The sequence below is a fragment of the Meriones unguiculatus genome, chromosome 8, assembly GCF_030254825.1.
Source record: "Meriones unguiculatus strain TT.TT164.6M chromosome 8, Bangor_MerUng_6.1, whole genome shotgun sequence".
In the NCBI taxonomy this organism is placed as follows: domain Eukaryota; kingdom Metazoa; phylum Chordata; class Mammalia; order Rodentia; family Muridae; genus Meriones; species Meriones unguiculatus.
In genome coordinates, this window is record NC_083356.1 from 107,711,250 (window position 1) to 107,729,373 (window position 18,124).

The 18,124-nt window shown below is 43.3% G+C and overlaps 1 protein-coding gene across 1 annotated transcript in view; it reads right to left on the reverse strand.

Moving 5' to 3' along the window:
* Stk39 (serine/threonine kinase 39) overlaps positions 1-18,124 on the reverse strand; it is a gene marked incomplete at its 5' end in the record, with an annotated part of 194,716 nt that overhangs the window by 169,585 nt on the left and 7,007 nt on the right. The window contains 3 exon segments of the mRNA XM_060390333.1: positions 5,207-5,262; positions 6,363-6,504; positions 12,532-12,640. Of these exon segments, the coding sequence (XP_060246316.1) occupies positions 5,207-5,262; positions 6,363-6,504; positions 12,532-12,640 (307 nt within the window).

Sequence of the window (18,124 nt, forward strand, 5' to 3'; positions counted from 1 at the left end):
AAGGCAACTGACTGCTATTTTGACCCTCTTACTGAGCTGATTGTTTCATCAAACAAAGTTAGTTGTACTTCTCTGGCAGCTAAACTCAAGATTAATGCCAAGTTTTCCTGCAAATTCTAAACTTACTGAGCTTACCTTTTTGTGACTCGGAAAGTCTCATAGCTGAATCCCTTGTAAGACAAATCTGAGGTTATCCATGACCTCCAGGTAGTGAAAGTGTCGTCCTGCTGGCTGCAGCAATGCTAGAAATGACAGTCCCACTTAGTCACCATAGCAACAGCATCTGCTGATAGCTATAGCGTACCTACTGTGTGCCAGCACTGTTAAAAAAGGCATTATTTTCTTTACTCCCCTCTAAAGGAAATGAGTCTTAGAGAAGCTTGGTAACTTATCCAACAACATGGAACTACTGAGTGGTGGCCTGGGAATGTCAACCAGCTGACAGTCTGCAGACACCTGAGGAGACTGCTTGTGGCTGTACAGCTTCACAGTTTTACTCACATTTATCTTGCCTGTCACTGCCTAAACCAAAGTAGTTTTCCAGATTACCCCTAGTCTTTTGGATAAGGAGTCCTACACTCACCAAGGACTGACAAAATGCACACGTATAAGTTGCTACTTACATGCCAGAAGAACAAAATTCCATATGAACAACATAAGCCGCCAAAACACAGGAGGAAGGATAGACAGAGAATGAATAGTGAAAAGCACTGAAGCCAAGCTTGGTGTGTGAGAAGGATCATTCCTACCACTGCCTGTAGAGGAATTTCAACCCAGCAACATGGCTGTTATGATCACATTCAAAGACCTTCTAGGTGATCTTCTGTGTGATCTGTCTGGAATTCAGACGTGACCTTAGCACACACCTTTAATCCCAAACAGTGAAGCTAAAGTAAGTTTGCAGAAGGAAGCCCCTATGTTTGAATGTACTGTCTAATTGAGAGGCAGGCACAGTAACAAACAAGAGAAATATTTTACATAAGATATGCCCAACTTCCATGAGAAGAGAAAGAGGAGAGACTTATGAGAGAGCAGTGCAGAGAGAGAGGGAGAGAGAGAAAAGAGTAAACAGTTTTACCAAGAGAATTTTATAGAGATAGGTTAAAAAAAAAATAAAAGAACAAGCAAGGCACAGGTGAAGACAGAACGAGCCAGAGAATGAGGAGAAAAAAGATTAGAACAGATTGCTAGAGTTAGTCTGAGACTAAGCAGATCAATTCAGTCAGAAGCTGAGAGAAGCCAGTTTGAATCAGTCAGCTTTTAGAAGAGTTTGAGCAAGAACAGCTGAGTTGAACCAGCCAGAGTTCAAAAAGAACTAGAGAGGATTAGATTATTCTGTAGTGAGTCTCAAAGGCTGGAAACATTCTAGGCCTATATTAGATTGTAAGGAAGCTAGAAGCTTCCAGGACTAGGCATAGTTTAGCAGATGGACATAGTAAGCCTCAGAGATGAGAATCTCATCAGACAAATAAAAACTACTTTTACAACTTCAGGCATTTGACCTTTTTTTATAATAAAAAGTCTGAGACTGGGGATTGGAGAGATAGCTTAGTTGATAATAAAAAAAAAAAAAGGCCATTACATAAGCATCAGGACCTGAGTCTGATCCTAGAACAGAGGTTTAAAAGAAAAATTGCTCAGCTGTTGCTTATAACCCCATCTCTGAGGAAGCAGAGACAGGCAGATTCTTGGGCTCACTGGCCAACCAGCCTACCATACTTGATGAGTCCCAGGCCAATAAGAATCCTTGTCTTTAAAAAATAAATAAATAAATAAATAAATAAATAAACAAACAAAGTGAACAGCACCTGAGGAACTAAACACAAGGTAAACTTCTGGTCTACAGAAATACCACACACACACACACACACACACACACACACACACACACATACACACACACACGCGCGCGCAATAACTGAAAATGATCCAGTTTATAGGTAGTGTATTATTAACTCTGCTAAGCCACTGAATTTGTTTTATAAGGACAGCCAGATGTACAGTTTAAAATTCAAAGTGTTAGGTACATGAATAGTCTAACTCCTGTGGGACTAAACTCCCTGCATCTATGTGCAAAGTCAGAGCGATCCCCTTTCAGTTTTCCTCATTCTGGTCACAAAGGCAATGACATCTGTCCCCTTGTTTAATTTATTTACCCAATGGTGAGTTTTCCATTGTCCTTTAGAGTGGTATCCCATTATGTAAGCATACTGTGTCTACTACACTTAAGACACTGTGTTACATCTCATCTTTTGCTTTCACAAACAAATACTCCAGCAATTTATCTGGGCATGGGGGAGATGTACCTGTGATCCCAGTAATTGGGAGGCAGGGCCAGCCGGACTGCCACAAGTTCAAGTCTAGGCTACACACCCTTCCAAAATGAAACCTCCAACAAATAAACTTTAGGCCTCTGACATTCTAAACACACACGGAGATAGCCAGAGGGTGGATTCCTAGCAGAGCCGTAACTGTGTGCTAAGAAGGGATTAAGAGCACCCTCTCAGAAAGACAGGCTGCAAACTCCGGAGATGCCACAGCCCCACCATGGCCGACCAGAAGCGTTGTGAGAGACACCACCAGACTGCACTGTGGGTGTGACTCTTCGTGCTGTTACCAGTGTTTTACCCTTCGGCTTTGTGGTCAAGGCCTCTCAAAACACACTCACGCTGAATTTCTCCACGTGTGACACTGAGCATGGTTTCCCTTTACATACAACTCCACTTCTACAGTGTGCTCATTAGACTGCTTTTGGCCACTGTCCATTTTATTGGCTGTTCTAAGCATTTCGTATGTTTATTAATTACAACAACCCTGTGTGCAGGGGTCGCTCCAGGTTTCATGGGACAAGAGACAGAATCTGAACACAGTCCACAGGCGATGTGAAATTATGAACGCAAAGTTTCTGTACGAACGTGTCTCTTTCCTTAAAGGAAATGTGTGATGGGAGCAGCAAGATGATGCAGTGAGTAAAGGTGCATGCCCTGAAAACTTGGCAATCCGGATGTGAGCTCCAGAAATCACGGCAAGGTGGAAAGAGGGAGCCGACTCCAACAAGTTGTCCCCGCCTTCCACACATGTACAGTGCCATCAATATACTCACACACACACACAGAAACAACTTCAATTGATTAATTAATTGAATCTTGCAGGTTGTAAAGATCTTAGCCCCTGTTTCCTAGACTCCTTTCAGACAGTTTAACAGAAATGTTTGCATGGGGGAAAAGAAAGATGCAAAATGGTCCTTTGTCCACCTAGAACACTTTCCAGTTCCCAGGGTCTGATCACAGACACATGAGTATTATTACTATTATTATTATTATTATTATTATTATTTCATTTTATGTGTATGGGTGTTTTCCTTGCATGTATGTCCATGTGTACCTGGTGCCCATGAAGGCCGGAAGAGGGCATTAGACTGCATAGCTAGAGTTGCCACATAGGTGCAAGAAATCACTGACCCAAACACCTGAGTCTTAAGGTGCGGTAGCTACAAAGTTAATCATTACCTGCCAGCGCAGTAAGCAGTTTCAGATGGGGAAAGTGAGGCTAAAAGACCCAACAACAAGTCCTAAGTGAGACACACAGTGGATGTAAATCAGCATTTCAAAGCCTTCTGGTTTAATTGAGACAACAAAGTTGCTTCCCGAGGTCTTAAACCAACTACTATACTTGACCAAATCTACCTTATCGACCAATTTACTTCCATTATATGTTTTCTGAGGGAAAACATATTCATATTCTAGGAAAAACAGAAATTTCATTTGCATCTCTAAAAAAATGTCTTCTTTAAAAGAGAACTCAAAAGTTGTTCTTTACATATAAAATTACAGAGGCCACGTCAGTATCCTGCTTGCCCACTGCTCTGAGTCTCACCTCAGGGTGGAAGCAAGAGAGAAGTAAACAGAATCAGAGCTGGCCACAGTTCAGGCCCTGAGGCTGAGGGTGGCGCTCACGGCAAAGCACCTGTGTACTATTCACAAGGACTTGCATTTGATCCCAGCACCCCAAAATTTAGAAGCTTAGTCTCTCTGTTAGATTTTGTTTTCTGTTTAACTCCTGCATTTCTTTTCTTTCAATTCTTTAAAAATATAGAATTAGTTTAATTTACGTGTTTGACCGTTTTGCCAGCATGTATATCTGCATGCCACATGTGTTCACAAAGCCCACAGAAACAAGAATTATGTTCCCTGGAACTATAGTTATAGATGGCTTTGAACCACATGTGGATGCTGCAAATAAAACCTGTATCCTCTTCGAGAGTAGCCAGTGATCTTACTCTCTGAGCCATCTCTACGGATCCCAGGTTCCAGACAAAACACACTTTTGTCTAGAATAAAGCACTGTGGTTGATTTTGGTTCAATAATTAGATATGCTCAAGACCTAGATCTATGTGAGCACAGAGGATTCTTCTTACAACTAAAAATTAAGCCAATGAAGCTGATTCCTCAGCATGAAGCACACTTCAACACTCTTACTAACAGGAGTTGAATGTGATTCTCACCAAGGATGGTGCTGGCAATAGCAGCTAATAATATCTAACTGCTGGAAGACAGAACGCTGAACCCTCAGAAATGGCAGTAACTGTCCATGACCAGAAAAGACCATCCAGCCACAATCACCAGCACAGAAAGATGGTGATGGCTAAAAAGATGACTGTGGCAGACTTGCAAGGACCTGAGGCAGAACAAGAGAAAAATACGGATGTGCATTACCTTCTCTGCCAAGGCTTTCAGGATACTCTGGCAACTCTAAACCACAACATGACAGGAGCCAAGCATGGAACATACTCACCAGATGTGGTCACTCAATGGCACAGAGAAATGAAAGCTTTCTAGACTAATGTATATAATGTTTTAAATTTTCAATCTCAAGCAAAAACAATTTTTCCAAATGGCTTTTCCTGCAGGTATATAAATATCATCTTTATTCAGTCTGAATGGTAGAAAAGCTATTCAGGTAGGAATAATAAAATTGAAAATCAGATCATTATCAAAAGGTTCTGTGCTAAAATAGCATTATTTATCTGGCGAACTAGTCATGATTCATCCAGGCTCCAGTCCCAGGCCTTGTGTAAGGGTGTGTCCATTAGAGAAGGGTAGGCCAGACACAGTGTTAAAACATCTACTTCATGGGAGCTGTCCTCCATTGCTTAAAATATGAAAGTCTGTAAACAATGAGGCTCTTCATCTTTAATAGCTTTACCTGCTATTTGTACCGATCCGTCCTCTCCCAGAAGAATATTGCCAGCTTTCAAATCCCTGTTAGGAGAAAAACAGCAGACGAAAAATTATAAAGCATAGATTATATATTACACTGACTCACTCTCAGGAAGATTTTAACATACAGAACACAAGCCAACTGCTGGACACAATCATTATACTGCAAATATCAAAGTCACATTACAGCTTTTTAAAAGTTGTAAGTGCATACTGTCAATTCATACTTTGCTCCCAAGGCACAGTAGGGATTTTAGTAACAAATATTTTATGTGAAGCCATTATCTGCATTTAATTAAATCACTACTGAGTAGACTATTTTATGTCTCCGAGTTAGTGATTATCCTTACAGCTACAAGTCTGCCATATTTATCAAGAATTAAATCCTTGTCTTGGTAGAACTGTTCTGCTTCCACTTAGAGCCTGTGGCACGAATCCAAACAGTCCCACAGCCCACTTAACATGAATTTGATCAATCTCTCCTATGGGGTGATACCAAGGCGAAGTGTTAATTATAATATTCTATATGGTATTTCTTCACTATATGGAAGCTCCATGGAGCAATTTTAATACTTAAAGAAAGTGATAATTAAGAGACAAATATTAAAAAAAATACGGCACAGATCATTAAATCTACAGCTCTCTTGTTGTTCCGGGTTGAGCAATGTTATTAACTTATAACATTCCTAAGAGGCAAAGTAATAATGTTGCTTTTGAAACATCCTGTGTTCACAGACTGTTGGTTCCTATTGCAGAAGAAGAAATCAGTGTTGCCTCCTTCTCTCTTACCCCAGGTCCAAAACTGTTACCATAGAATGTTAACATTCTTGCCTCCCGTGAGAAGAGGGAGAGGCCATCAGGTCAAGCAAGTACACTCCCAGAGCAATTATGTTAACTAATTTCTTAATGGGCCCATGCAGCAATTACTACATTTGCTCTATTGCAATTTCACCACATGAACCAGCCCCAAGGATACCAAAGATACCAAGGAAATGAATCCATGTTTATTCTTTGGAGGTTTGTTTTGTTTCTAAGTATTACTTTTGGATAACACAAAGGCCCACCTGCAAAATACACTTCCTTGAAATTCTTTACAAACTAGAGCTGTACAATACGAAGAGCAGACTGTGAAGAAATCGTACCTATGGATCTGACCATTTCTGTGCAGATAGTCTAAACCTTCCAAAACTTCCTTAAGAATTGTCGCGATTATCGCCTCTTCCAGAACACCATTCTTATGCTCTCCTCTGTTGACGATGTATTTGATGATATCCAACATGGAACCTGTGTAGACGGACAGAAGTATTGGAAAGATGGTCTTTATAAGAAAATCCATTCTATTTTAGATTAAGAACCCTCTACTATTACAACCCAGAGAGGGACACCAAAAATAAAATCTGTTCACTTAATTTCAATATTCCCAAGGAATAGTAATAATCAAATGCCATGCCCAAGGCCAGAAACACTGCATCTATTAATAAGCTGGTAACGACACTTTCAGTGTGAAGTTGAGAAGATTCTCAGTAAGAATCAGGAACTAGAGCTCAGTTGAATGGTTCAGCACAGAAGATCGATGGCTGCTTTTCAGTTCCCACAGCTACCATCATTGGGTGGCCCACAGCTTCTACTCCACAGGATCCAGCGTCTTCTGGCCACACACACATGGCATACAAGATAAACACATACACGTAAAGCTGAGGGGAAGGGGTGAAAAACTGTGTGATCCGATGTGCGTGTGCAAGGCTGTGATGATTAGGATTCATTATCAAACTCACTGTCCTGAGAAATTCCTAAGAGTAAATGAAGCACATACAGGTATTCTCAGAGGTGACTGGCATGTGGGACAGTAGCTTAGGGGGAAAAGACCTGCCTGCCCCAAATAGAGGCAGCAGCACTGAATAGGCTGGAGGCCTGGATAAAATAAAAAGAGAGAAATGTCACCAACACACACAAGCCCCACTTGGGTGAGAGTGCCTGCTGCTGCCCCCTCCCCGCCCCCGCAGACACCGGCCTTTCAGTGCAGGCTGGCACCGGTGACCCCAGGGAGCCACCAGGTCTCCAGCCTCGGATGGCAGCTGCATCACTGGGCCCGGCTTCGAAGGCTTTCAGCTTTGCAGACTGGCCAGTTGCCAGGTCCTCTACCTCTCCACTGCACAAAGAGCCATGGTGGAATGCTCAACCTCCAGTCATTTACACCAATTTCACTTTTATAATCACTTGTAGGACATACAGCCCCACAAAGGTTCTGTTCCCCTAGAGAATCTTGACTGCTTCAAAGGGCCTGGGATGGATGGATCCCAGCATTTTTTTTTTAATTAAATGTTCTTTTGGTGGTGGTGGGCAGGGGTGGGGAGGCAATGAGAGAGGTCTCAACGGGTAAAAGGGAACTTGCTGCAAAGCCTGACAATCTGATTTTGCTCCTTGGGAGCCACATGGCAGAAAGAAAAAAGTGAACATTGCAAGGCATTCTGACCTCCATACACATGCCTGTGTCACAGGTATCACAACCCTCCACTGATAGGCATAGTAATACTAGAAATAATAATAGATGAGGTTTAAAGGCTGGCTGTGGTCCTCACACGCTCAGGAGGCTGAAATGCAAGGATGTCTTGAGTTCAGGAGTTCAGAAACAGCTGGAAAAACAGTCTTAAAAAAAAAACAAAACAACAACAACAAAAAAAAAAAACAAACTGATCTACTAAAAGGACATAAAGGGCTGGTTAAGAGCACTGGCTGTTCTTCCAAAGTACCTGGGTTCAATTCCCAGCACCCACATGGCAGGTCACAGCTGTCTGTAACTCTAGTTCCAGGGGATTTGACACACACACACACAAGCAGGCAGAACAACAACGTACATAAAATAGAAATGAATAAATCACTTAAAAATTACAAAAGTATAAAGACATATTTGAAAAGATTTTTTTAAAAGAAGAAAACAAGTGACGTCACGAAGCAAACACTGTTCAGAAGAAGAGGAAGGGCAGAAGAGAACCAAGAGGAAGCAGTGACAACAGCTCTTCTCGGGACCTACTTCAAAGGTGGAAGGCAGGGCAAGCATGGCGCCTCCACACCGCTGCCCCGAACCCCCGGAGTCTCTGTGAGAATCTAGGCAACTGTGGTTTTCATGTTATGCTTTATGCACAGGTTTTTCTAATGAATAAGGACTAGTGCTTGGCTACTATATACAGACTGGCATCCTAGGCACTATGAATTCACTATTGCACACCTCTGGGTCATTTTGCAGCTGTAATTACCTGAATCAACAGCATTTTTGAAGAGTTAGCAAATGGCTCACCTCAGGACCTGCATCTGCTGGAGGCTCTTTATGATTAACTAAGAGGACTGAGTCTCCCCATCAGATATTATTTTACTAAACCAGCTGCCCGGGCCCCCTCATTAGGGGATTCCATGTGGTCAAATAGCATAGCAAAAAACAAATGTGAATTTCCCTCCCAGCGGGGAGAAAGCATCTGTTTATGTATCAGCTCTTTGATTTTTAGGTCATTGAGAAAAATGGTGACTCCAAACACTGTTTGCTTTATTCTTAAAAGTGTAAAACCTAACCAATAGATACGTATTTCTAGCTGTCAGAAAGGGATGTTCACGAGTCCTCATCTGTCTGCATCCCCCTTTCCTGTGGAAGCCTGCTGTAAACCTAGAATCTTACCTTTTAAAGCCCTGTTTGGAGATGACTGGACTCTCAGGCAGACAATGCATTTTTTATTGGGTCCTCAAAAAGAATCCAGGGATGTTCTCAAATTCACGAAAGCAAAAGGCTAACTGAGGTGAACTCTTCAACTGGGACAGAGAATCTAAGACTTCCAGGGGTCCAGGTCATCAGAACTGGCCATTTTCTCAGAGACAGTGGAACCTGTGACACTCTACCTCAAGTGGCTAAAACTGCCTTATTGCCATAGCACCGGACATACCAGAAGGAAGCCAGTGAGAGCTCGGGAGTCCAGGGTGACAGTTCGGCTGTATGGTTTTTTTCTGACTTTTCTTTTTCTATTTAATTACAAACTAAAGCAAGCACTCAAGAAAACAGGACTGATGTGGAGGGGACCAAGAGAGCGAGACATGTTCTCTGGAATCCCACGAGACCCACCCATGTACACTCACTCTAATTACAGAGACTTACCATCTTATATCTGGGCCTCTGCTTGACACAGAGTTTCTTTTACTAAAAAGTAATTACTTAGGGGCTGGAGAGATGCCTCAGCGGTTAAGAACGCTGGTTGCCCTTCCAGAGTTCATGAGTTTGATTCCCACCACCCACATTCTGGCTCACGACCATCTATAATGAGATCTGATGCCCTCTTCTGGCATGCAGGCACGCATGCAGATAAAGCACTCCTCTACATAAAATACATACATACATACAATACATACATAAATCTTTTTTAAACACGTAGTGAATTAAAATACATCCCTAATTTATTCTTAGCTGGTACTGGGTCTAAAAATCCAGCTACATTAGGTTTGGCTCTACGGAATCACCACAGAATTGTTTCCTGCTTCTAAGATCTCCTTCATGCCCAGAGCTTTCTTTCCACAAGGAGCATCACCAGAGAGAGAGACGGCACGAAGAGAATGCAGGCCTGCAGAGGAAACCATGCAGGCCTTCTGGCTTTGATGTCCAGGAGTGTGAGATGAGAGAGTTTGTACACCTGCATGTTCCTGTAGTGTCAGTCCTTGAGTTCGTGAGAGTTAGAGACATGGGACTCACTGCGTACCTCCCAGGCTTCCATGCGGTTTCTGCATGATGGGAATGGTGGCGACACTGAGCACGCTGAGATGGAATGAGACAAGTACTTGAATTGTCTTGGACAGGAGTAAGTGTCCAAGAATACCAATGGTTATCATTTTCATTCCTTCTCTGGTGCTGATATCGAGGTGTTGGCTTGTTTTTTTTTTTTTTTTTTGTTTTGTTTTCTTTTCTTTTGTTTTTCAGGTAAAATCGTGGATGTGAGAAGGCCTTATAAAGTAATTTGTCAGTAACTTGAGAGCGATGAGGCTGAAGATCTCTTTCCAAGAGCAGCAAACACTGCAAGCCAGTAGAGTGACAAGCATTTCTCTGTGGAGGGGCTCCCTTGTGTATTATATGGAGGCAACACCTGTCAATTAACACCTGTCAATGGCCGATAGCTGAGGCAAGAAATAGGTGACACATCTGGAAGGCAGATGGGATTCTGAGATAGAGTCAGGCACACGAGAGATTCAGAGATTCGCTGGCAAGGTGTGAGGAGGAGAGGATATATTGGGCCTGAGCTCAGGTAGTCAGCCGCATGGCAGAATGTAGATTAATATAATGCATTATTTTAAGTTATGAGCTAATCAGAGAAGAGCTTAGCTACGTGGCCTAGGCATTTGTAAAATAATAATTGAGTCTTATGAGTCGTTATTCGGGAAGCTTAGGGACGGAAGAAAAACCTCCTCTTACAACATTTCTCTCCGTGTAAACTGTAGCAAAATGCAGTGCCTAGCCGCAGGATGCCAGTTTCATCAAGTTCAGTGGGTGGTTCTTTCTTTGGGGAGTCCACAGTTTCTGCTCTGACCAGTACCAGCTCATAGCCTCCAGCCGCCACAGATAACTTAAAAATGTGTGAAGAAACATGGGACAGAAACTTAGGTTCTGCCACACCAGGCACCATGCCAGGGCTCAAGAGTCCATGGAACCCTTTCTTTTTTCTTTTATTTTTTTCTTTATTAATTACACTTTATTCACTTTGTATCCCCCCTGTGGTTCTCTCCCTCCTCCAGTCCCAATCCCTCCCTTCCTCCACCCTCTGCATGCATGCCCCTCCCCAAGTCCACTGATAGGGGAGGACTTCTTTTCCTTCCTTCTGATCCTAGTCAATTAGGTCTCATCAGGACTGGCTGCACTGTCTTCTTCTGTGGCCTGGTAAGGCTGCTTCCCCCTCAGGGGGAGGTAATTAATGAGCAGGCCAATCAGTTCATGTCAGAGACAGTCCCTGTTCCTATTACAATGGAACCCACTTGGATACTGAACTGCCATGGACTACATCTGTGCAGGGGTCTTAGGATATCTACATGCATAGTCCTTGGTTGGAATATCAGTCTCAGGAAAGACCCCTGTGCTCAGATTTTTGGATTCTGTTGCTCTCCTTGTGGAGTTCCTGTCCCCTCCAGATCTCACTGTTTCCCACTTCTTTCATAAGGTTCCCTGCACTCTGCCCAAAGGTTGCCCATAAGTCTCAGCATCTACATTGATAGTCTGCAGGGCAGAGCTTTTCAGAGGTCCTCTGTGTCAGGCTCCTGACTTGTTCCCTCTTTTCTCCTTCTTCTGATGTCCAGCCTCTTTGCCTTTCTGGATAGGAATTGAGCATTTTAGCAAGAGTCCTCCCTCTTGATTAGTTTCTTTAGGTGTACAGATTTTAGTAGGTTTATCCTATATTATATTTCTATATGAGTGAATATATACTGTGTGTATCTTTCTGCTTCTGGGATAGCTCACTTAGGATGATCTTTTACAGATCCCACCATTTACCTGCAAATTTCATGATTTCCTTGTTTTTTATTGCTGAGTAATATTCCATTGTGTAGATATACCATAATTTGTGCATCCATTCCTCCACTGAGGGACATCTGGGCTGTTTCCAGCTTCTAGCTATTACAAATAACGCTGCTACAAACATGGTTGAGCAAATGTCCTTATTGTGTACTTGAGCCTCTTTTGAGTATATGCCTAGGAGTGGTACAGCTGGGTCTTGAGGAAGAGTTATCCTAGTTGCCTGAGAAAGCGCCAGATTGCTTTCCAAAGTGGTTGTACAAGTTTACATTCCCACCAGCAGTGGAGGAGGCATGGAACCCTTTCTTTATCACAGAACACAACATTCTATGAACCTGAATTGTGTTTAAAGGACTTTGAAGAGGAAGGGCTGGGCTGAGCTGCAGTGTGGTGCTAAAGCAGTTCATACACACAGACAATGACGGACCAATGATTCCAAAAAGAATAAATGGTGGCTACAGAGAGGACATGATTGCATTCTAAGGCAGAAGAGAGAAGAGAGACACAGGAAAAGGGAAGCGCTACAAGCCTCTGAGAACAACATATCATCATCAGGGAGATTGGCATCACCTAACCTAGAAGGGGAAGGGATTCAATACCTGGAGAAAGGGACACAGACACTCTAGGACATTAAACCCAATTATGAAAAGCTTTGGGTGTCAATGTTAAAAAATCTGGCCTTTCAAGCCAAGGAATGAGGGGCATCAAGTCTAAAATCTTACTCAGAATGACGGCTCCCATAAAACAACAGACATCAAAAACAAGCAACGTAACTCACTTACCTCCACTTAGTAATTTCATGACCAGCCAAAGTTCGTCTTTGACCACAAAGGAGGTATAATAAGTCACCACATTGGGGTGGCTGCACTGACTCATGGCTTGAATTTCTTTCTGTAAGGAAAAAAGAAGAAGAAAAACATGATCTAGAACTGTAACCAACCTGCCCTCTGTCCCTTCCTTTGGTCATCAGATGACTGAAACAATGCTCGCCAAGAAATTCCAGTTTTTCGATGAATTTCCCCCTCAGAGGAAAAAAAAAAAGGCCTGTAGAAACCCAGGAGGAAATACCCCTTTTGCCCCCCCGCCCCCCACGAACTATCTGCAACTTTTCAGAAGTCCTCACAGGAGATGATGGAGCTCAGAAAAACAGCGGATGGAGGACCACACTTTGGTCAGACTGCTTAGTGATGCATTTATATTGCCTGTCACAGGACAGAGGGACTTCAGCCCAGTGTATTAACCAGATGACCCTCATGCTGCCAGCCAAGGGCTCTGCAACACGGAACTATGTGCTCCTTGCCTGACCTGAAGGCATCGATAAAAAGAAAGACAAGCCTGGCAAGCTACAAGGAGAACTGAGTCCCCGTGACCAGCTTCTGCTCTGGTGGTCTTATCTCCACCTTCATCCAAAAGGAGACAACACTGCCTCTGTTTCCTCAGTGTGGTAACTGAGCAAATGCCAGCCTATCATTTCACAAACTATGCCACAGTTGATATTCCTCCAGAGAAAAAGGAGGGAGGGTGGGGGACGGGAGGTGGGCAAGGTAAAACAAGCTTGGGAACTATCAGATACAGTGTCTCACTCTGAAAGAGATCCTGGCAATTGGAGCCGGGCTGAAGATTCTAAGACCCACAGTACATTAACTGTCCTCTTCACTAAGACATCAGAGAGCAATGCTTTGCAGACACTGCCACAGAGAGCAAACTTTATGTGGTTACATAAAATGACAAAGCTTTTAAATAAAGCACATGAAAAGCTTCAATGCTATGCTCAAGGTCGCACCGGTTTTAGTTTGGTGTTTAAAGTCATGACCATAAACCCACAGCCCATAAAGTTGAAGTGCCATCTACTTCACGGTGCTATCCAATAGCAAAAGAGCACCCCTAGTCGGTCACCCAAGCGGCTTTATATGTGCCGTTACACGCTGGTTATGAAAGAAGGGAGCATCTGGGCATTCAACCACATGCATGGTCCGTACTGCAGTTCTGGCTGACTTAGAGTTAACTCGGCCGCCTAACCAGCACATTCCAATTTGGGCTACAATCGTGTCTATCTAGTATGACCTAATCCTCAAATTATTAAAAAGATCATGAACATCAGATAACTTGGCTAAAATATGCCAGCTCTCAACACAGGCACATACCTTAATACCTACATGTACTTAAAGCTCTTCCTAATGCTCTGAGAAACTCACTTACTTTTCTATTTTCCCTTTCTCCTGTACAGATGTTTTCCTTCCTCTCTCCCCTCAGCCAGCTAGCTGATTTTCTAGGTCTGACAGTTTTCAACCACTTGTATCTTTTGACCGAGATCTGAGTCAACCTAAGGCCCGGTGTCATTTGTTTCTTCAGGGCCATCAGGTTCTTTTGCCATGAGATGCTTCTAGATGAGAAATGGAATACATCCTGGGACACTCTTTTCTGAGTCAACATCACCCAGTGGGCAACAGAATACCTCCCCAACTCGGTCTGATTTACACAGCACGAGAACAGAGGAAGTATCTTGGCCGAAGACATACTCTGAATTATCGCTGCTAATGAATGCCTTCCTGGCTTCCGACCGCCAATCTTTCAAAAGGACAATGAATAACCAAAGTTCACATCTAAGGAAATTGTTTTGCCTTGAAGAAAAAAATTACAATTTTTAACCCTTGGTACATAAATGGCCGTAATTTCACATCCTATACACCAAGAATTCCAGGTGCTCTGACATTGTAGAGCAAACTCCCTCTCTTCCTTCCCCCATGTGTGTGAGTGTGTGTGAGAGGAAAGAGAGAGAGAAATAACTTACAGAATTCTAAAAAGTGGGTAGAGCTCAGCCCCAGTCAGGATCCTACCAACAAAACCACAGGAGCAGCATAAAGCAGCCCAAATAAGGGGTCAGAAGTTGGGGAAGACTTCCATCAGTCCACAGCTCACAGCCCCGCATGCTTCTACCGTGCAGCACCACAGTCATTCACCATTTAGTTTTGGGGTGCAAATCCCATACTCCTGTCTTAGCCGAGCTGCCTCAGTTTCCCTATGTAACGGGGCCTCAAAAGCCTAAAGACAGAATGAAAACATGGGTCACTATAGTTATCCCTTGTTATCTGTGCTACCCAGGAAGCTAAAAGAAGACATACACACTGAGAGGAAGACATGAGGTCCTCTGCTGGCCTCTCTGCACCCTCGTTTATATACTATCATTTGGTTTAGTTGTCCAGTAGCAAAGTCTAAAACAGTAAAATCTTGAAAACTATAAATATTTGCTGAATCAAATACTCTTTCAAAAAAAAAAAAGCTCCCTTTTAGAGCTGGGCTTTATCTCAGTATAGTATAGGTATGATCACCAGCATTTAAAAAAAGGAAAGAAGGAAGAGGAGAGGAAAAAAAGACAAAAAGTCTACTTTTGTAGCAGCGGTCGGGCTGCTATTTGAATCTCCTGCTAACAGCCCAAGCTTTCCCCACTGCCTCAAGTGCATTCATATACTTGTTCTTTTCTCAAATGCTGATGAATATATTGCCCAAGCTTAGACAGACTAATGAAGTAAAAACTTTGTATCCAGTTCTTCCTACAGAAAGATCCAGTTCTGATTCCCTTAGCTGGGTCACAGTCTAGGCAGAAGTCAAGGGCCAGGGCTTCTGAAACTGGAGTGCATGTGGTCACATGGGCAGGTGGAAATGCTCAGGCCCCACAGGACAGGTCTGGGTCAGGCCTACAGCGCCTTCCTGCAGACTCCCCTGCAATGCTTGTGTATGAGACCAGGGACCTAGCATGGAGTGGCAGAACTTCACGCTGAGCTTGGAGGTCAGCAAGGTGGCCCAGTGAAGGTAGGGGAACGAACACAAACGCTGTCCTAAGGGCTGGGAGGGAGACAGGCGCTCTGCACTGCCTAGCTGAGCTCAAACTGAAGGGAGGAGCAGGAAACAGAGATGGAAGGATGGCAGAAGGTAATATTTCAAACAGTTGGGACCTCACCAGGATAGATAAACCCAAAAATTAAATTATCCACGGAAAATGGAGAGGAGGGTTCCACGTTGGAACAACAACAACAACAAAAAGCAGAGGTCAGGCTCGGGCAGCACATGTGCCAAAGTGGTGGCTAAGGACAACCGCAGAGGCTCCCCGGAGTCCGTGGCAAGGACTTGTGCGTGTCATCAAGTGCAAACCAAGCTGCGGCACAGGCTCGAAGCCGCTTGTGCAGCTTCACTGGAAATGAGTCAACTACAAGCCAAGTTTCCAAGGAGTAAACCAACTTAAGACAGGGCAGCCCTGAAGCGGAGAGTTCCGCCGCACCTCTCTGCTGGAGCCACGTGCGAAGACAGACAAAAGGACACCCCAACACTGCTCCTGGGCCTAGGGCAAGTGTTGCAATCAGAACGAGACAGAGGTCTTGGGCTCCTCTCTCCAATTCTCTCTCTCAGACAGGGTCTAAGATAGCCAAGGCTGACCCTGAACTCATTATGTCACAGTGGTAGGGATGGAACCCAGGGCGTTGGCTGCCCTATACAAGCACTCTAACAACTGAGCTACATTGCCAACCTAACTTGGGCCCCTTAAATTTGGTGGAGAATACTTTTTTAAAATGTATAAAGTTTACGACAAAGGATTCAGATGGGGAAATCTGCTAATACCAAATAGGGAAATTAATACAGTATTTATGAGGGATTTTGTGGCATTGATATACAGTCCTTATTCTCCCCCCACCCCCGGACACACAAAAATTCTTTCTCTAAATGGTAGTATGTTAAGAGGAACTATAGCTAACAAGAACCTGATCTTCCAAAAACTCTAAGAACTACACCTCCCAATACGCAAATGCGTAATGGCAGCTGATTGGAAAGTTTGAGGCAGGAGGATCTTAGCTTTGAAGTCAGCCTGGACTACATACATAGAACCTAATCCCGTACTCGGCTCCCTAACTCTGCCTTTCACCTCCCTGACTACCCTTGCAGGGCATTCATCCTTTATGAGCCTCATTATCCCTTCCTTTAAAATGAGATTAATACCATCTGCCACTTAGGAATAGTGTGCAAAAAGCAAAGGGAGGTTTACACACCTCTTCTCGCAGGTCTAGCCTGTAACATTATGCTAAAAGACAACCCAAGCTACTGGTCAGCGGTCTCCGGTCCTTGTCTGTAGGCGAGTGTCTCCATGCTGGTGGCTCGCTGCAAGGGTTAAGAGCGCCTGGCTCAGCCTTAAAGGCGTAGAGTTGACCCTGGCACCTTGTTCACCTGTTCCTGGAGATGGTTCATGTGACACAATCACTGGCCCTGGTAGCTCCAGGAGTTTCCTGTATTGCAGGATGGGCCATTTGACTAAACACAGACGGGGACAATGGGGAGTCAGGAGCCAGCTTTACCACCACCATGGCTCTTCGCCATATGTGTTTCATTTATAACCCCGTTACGCTCTGCGAATCCTGGTAAGCTGCTTCAAAGAGTTTTAGAAAACAGTCCAATATATGCATGGAAAGGGTGAAGAAGAAAAGAAACTACAAATTTGAAAATATAAGAATCAGGGAGAATGTAAAGTATATGACCTTTATAAATCTGATCATCCAAATTAAATAGATAGCAAAACATATCTTTAAAATGTATGTGATGCTCTCCAAGATTTAAATAATTCCTTAAATGATATTGGGGTAATCAAGCAAATAAAAAACACTTCAGAAGGTAATTCTCTAGTTTGTATTTCCACAGTAACAGCATCATCAGGAAGGGAAATCAAAGCAATGCCCACAGCTAAGCATATACCATAAAAGACAGGCTTTAAGGTAAATAAGAATAAGGTTTGGGGTTGGAGCTCAGGGGGTAGAGTTCCCGCCCACCATGCAGGAAGCACTGAGTCCCATCCCCAGCGCCACGGAAACCTGAGCGTGGAGGCGCACACTCCCCCTAAGGCCTGGAGGCAAGAAGGAGCGGCAGCTTAAGGCCATTCACTGCTGTGTTGAGAGTTTCAGGCCAACCTGAAGACCATGACACTCTGTCTCAAAAACAAACCAGTTAGTTAATTTCATATCAAGTATATAAGAATAAAAAGCAAATTTTGATGTTTGTTGAAAAATTAGAAGAAAGTTAACAAAGCTTTACAAGGGCAATGTACTCATCTGGCTATCACTTTCAATTATAAAATGTCACATCAATTTTTTGAATTATGAAAATGATGCATTGTTATGACACAAACCCTTGCATCATTTCGGAGAAATGAACAGAGAAAACCCCGTTCAAGGAGTGAGCCAAACAGTCTATCATACATCACTACAAGCAAATGAAAAAGTGTGCTTTACCATTTTCCTCTGCCATTATTTTCCTGTGGTTTGGTATCTATACATTCTAATTAAGATTACAAGTGGGAAAGTTCTAGATAGTTTTAAAAGAGAAAGAAAAAATTCT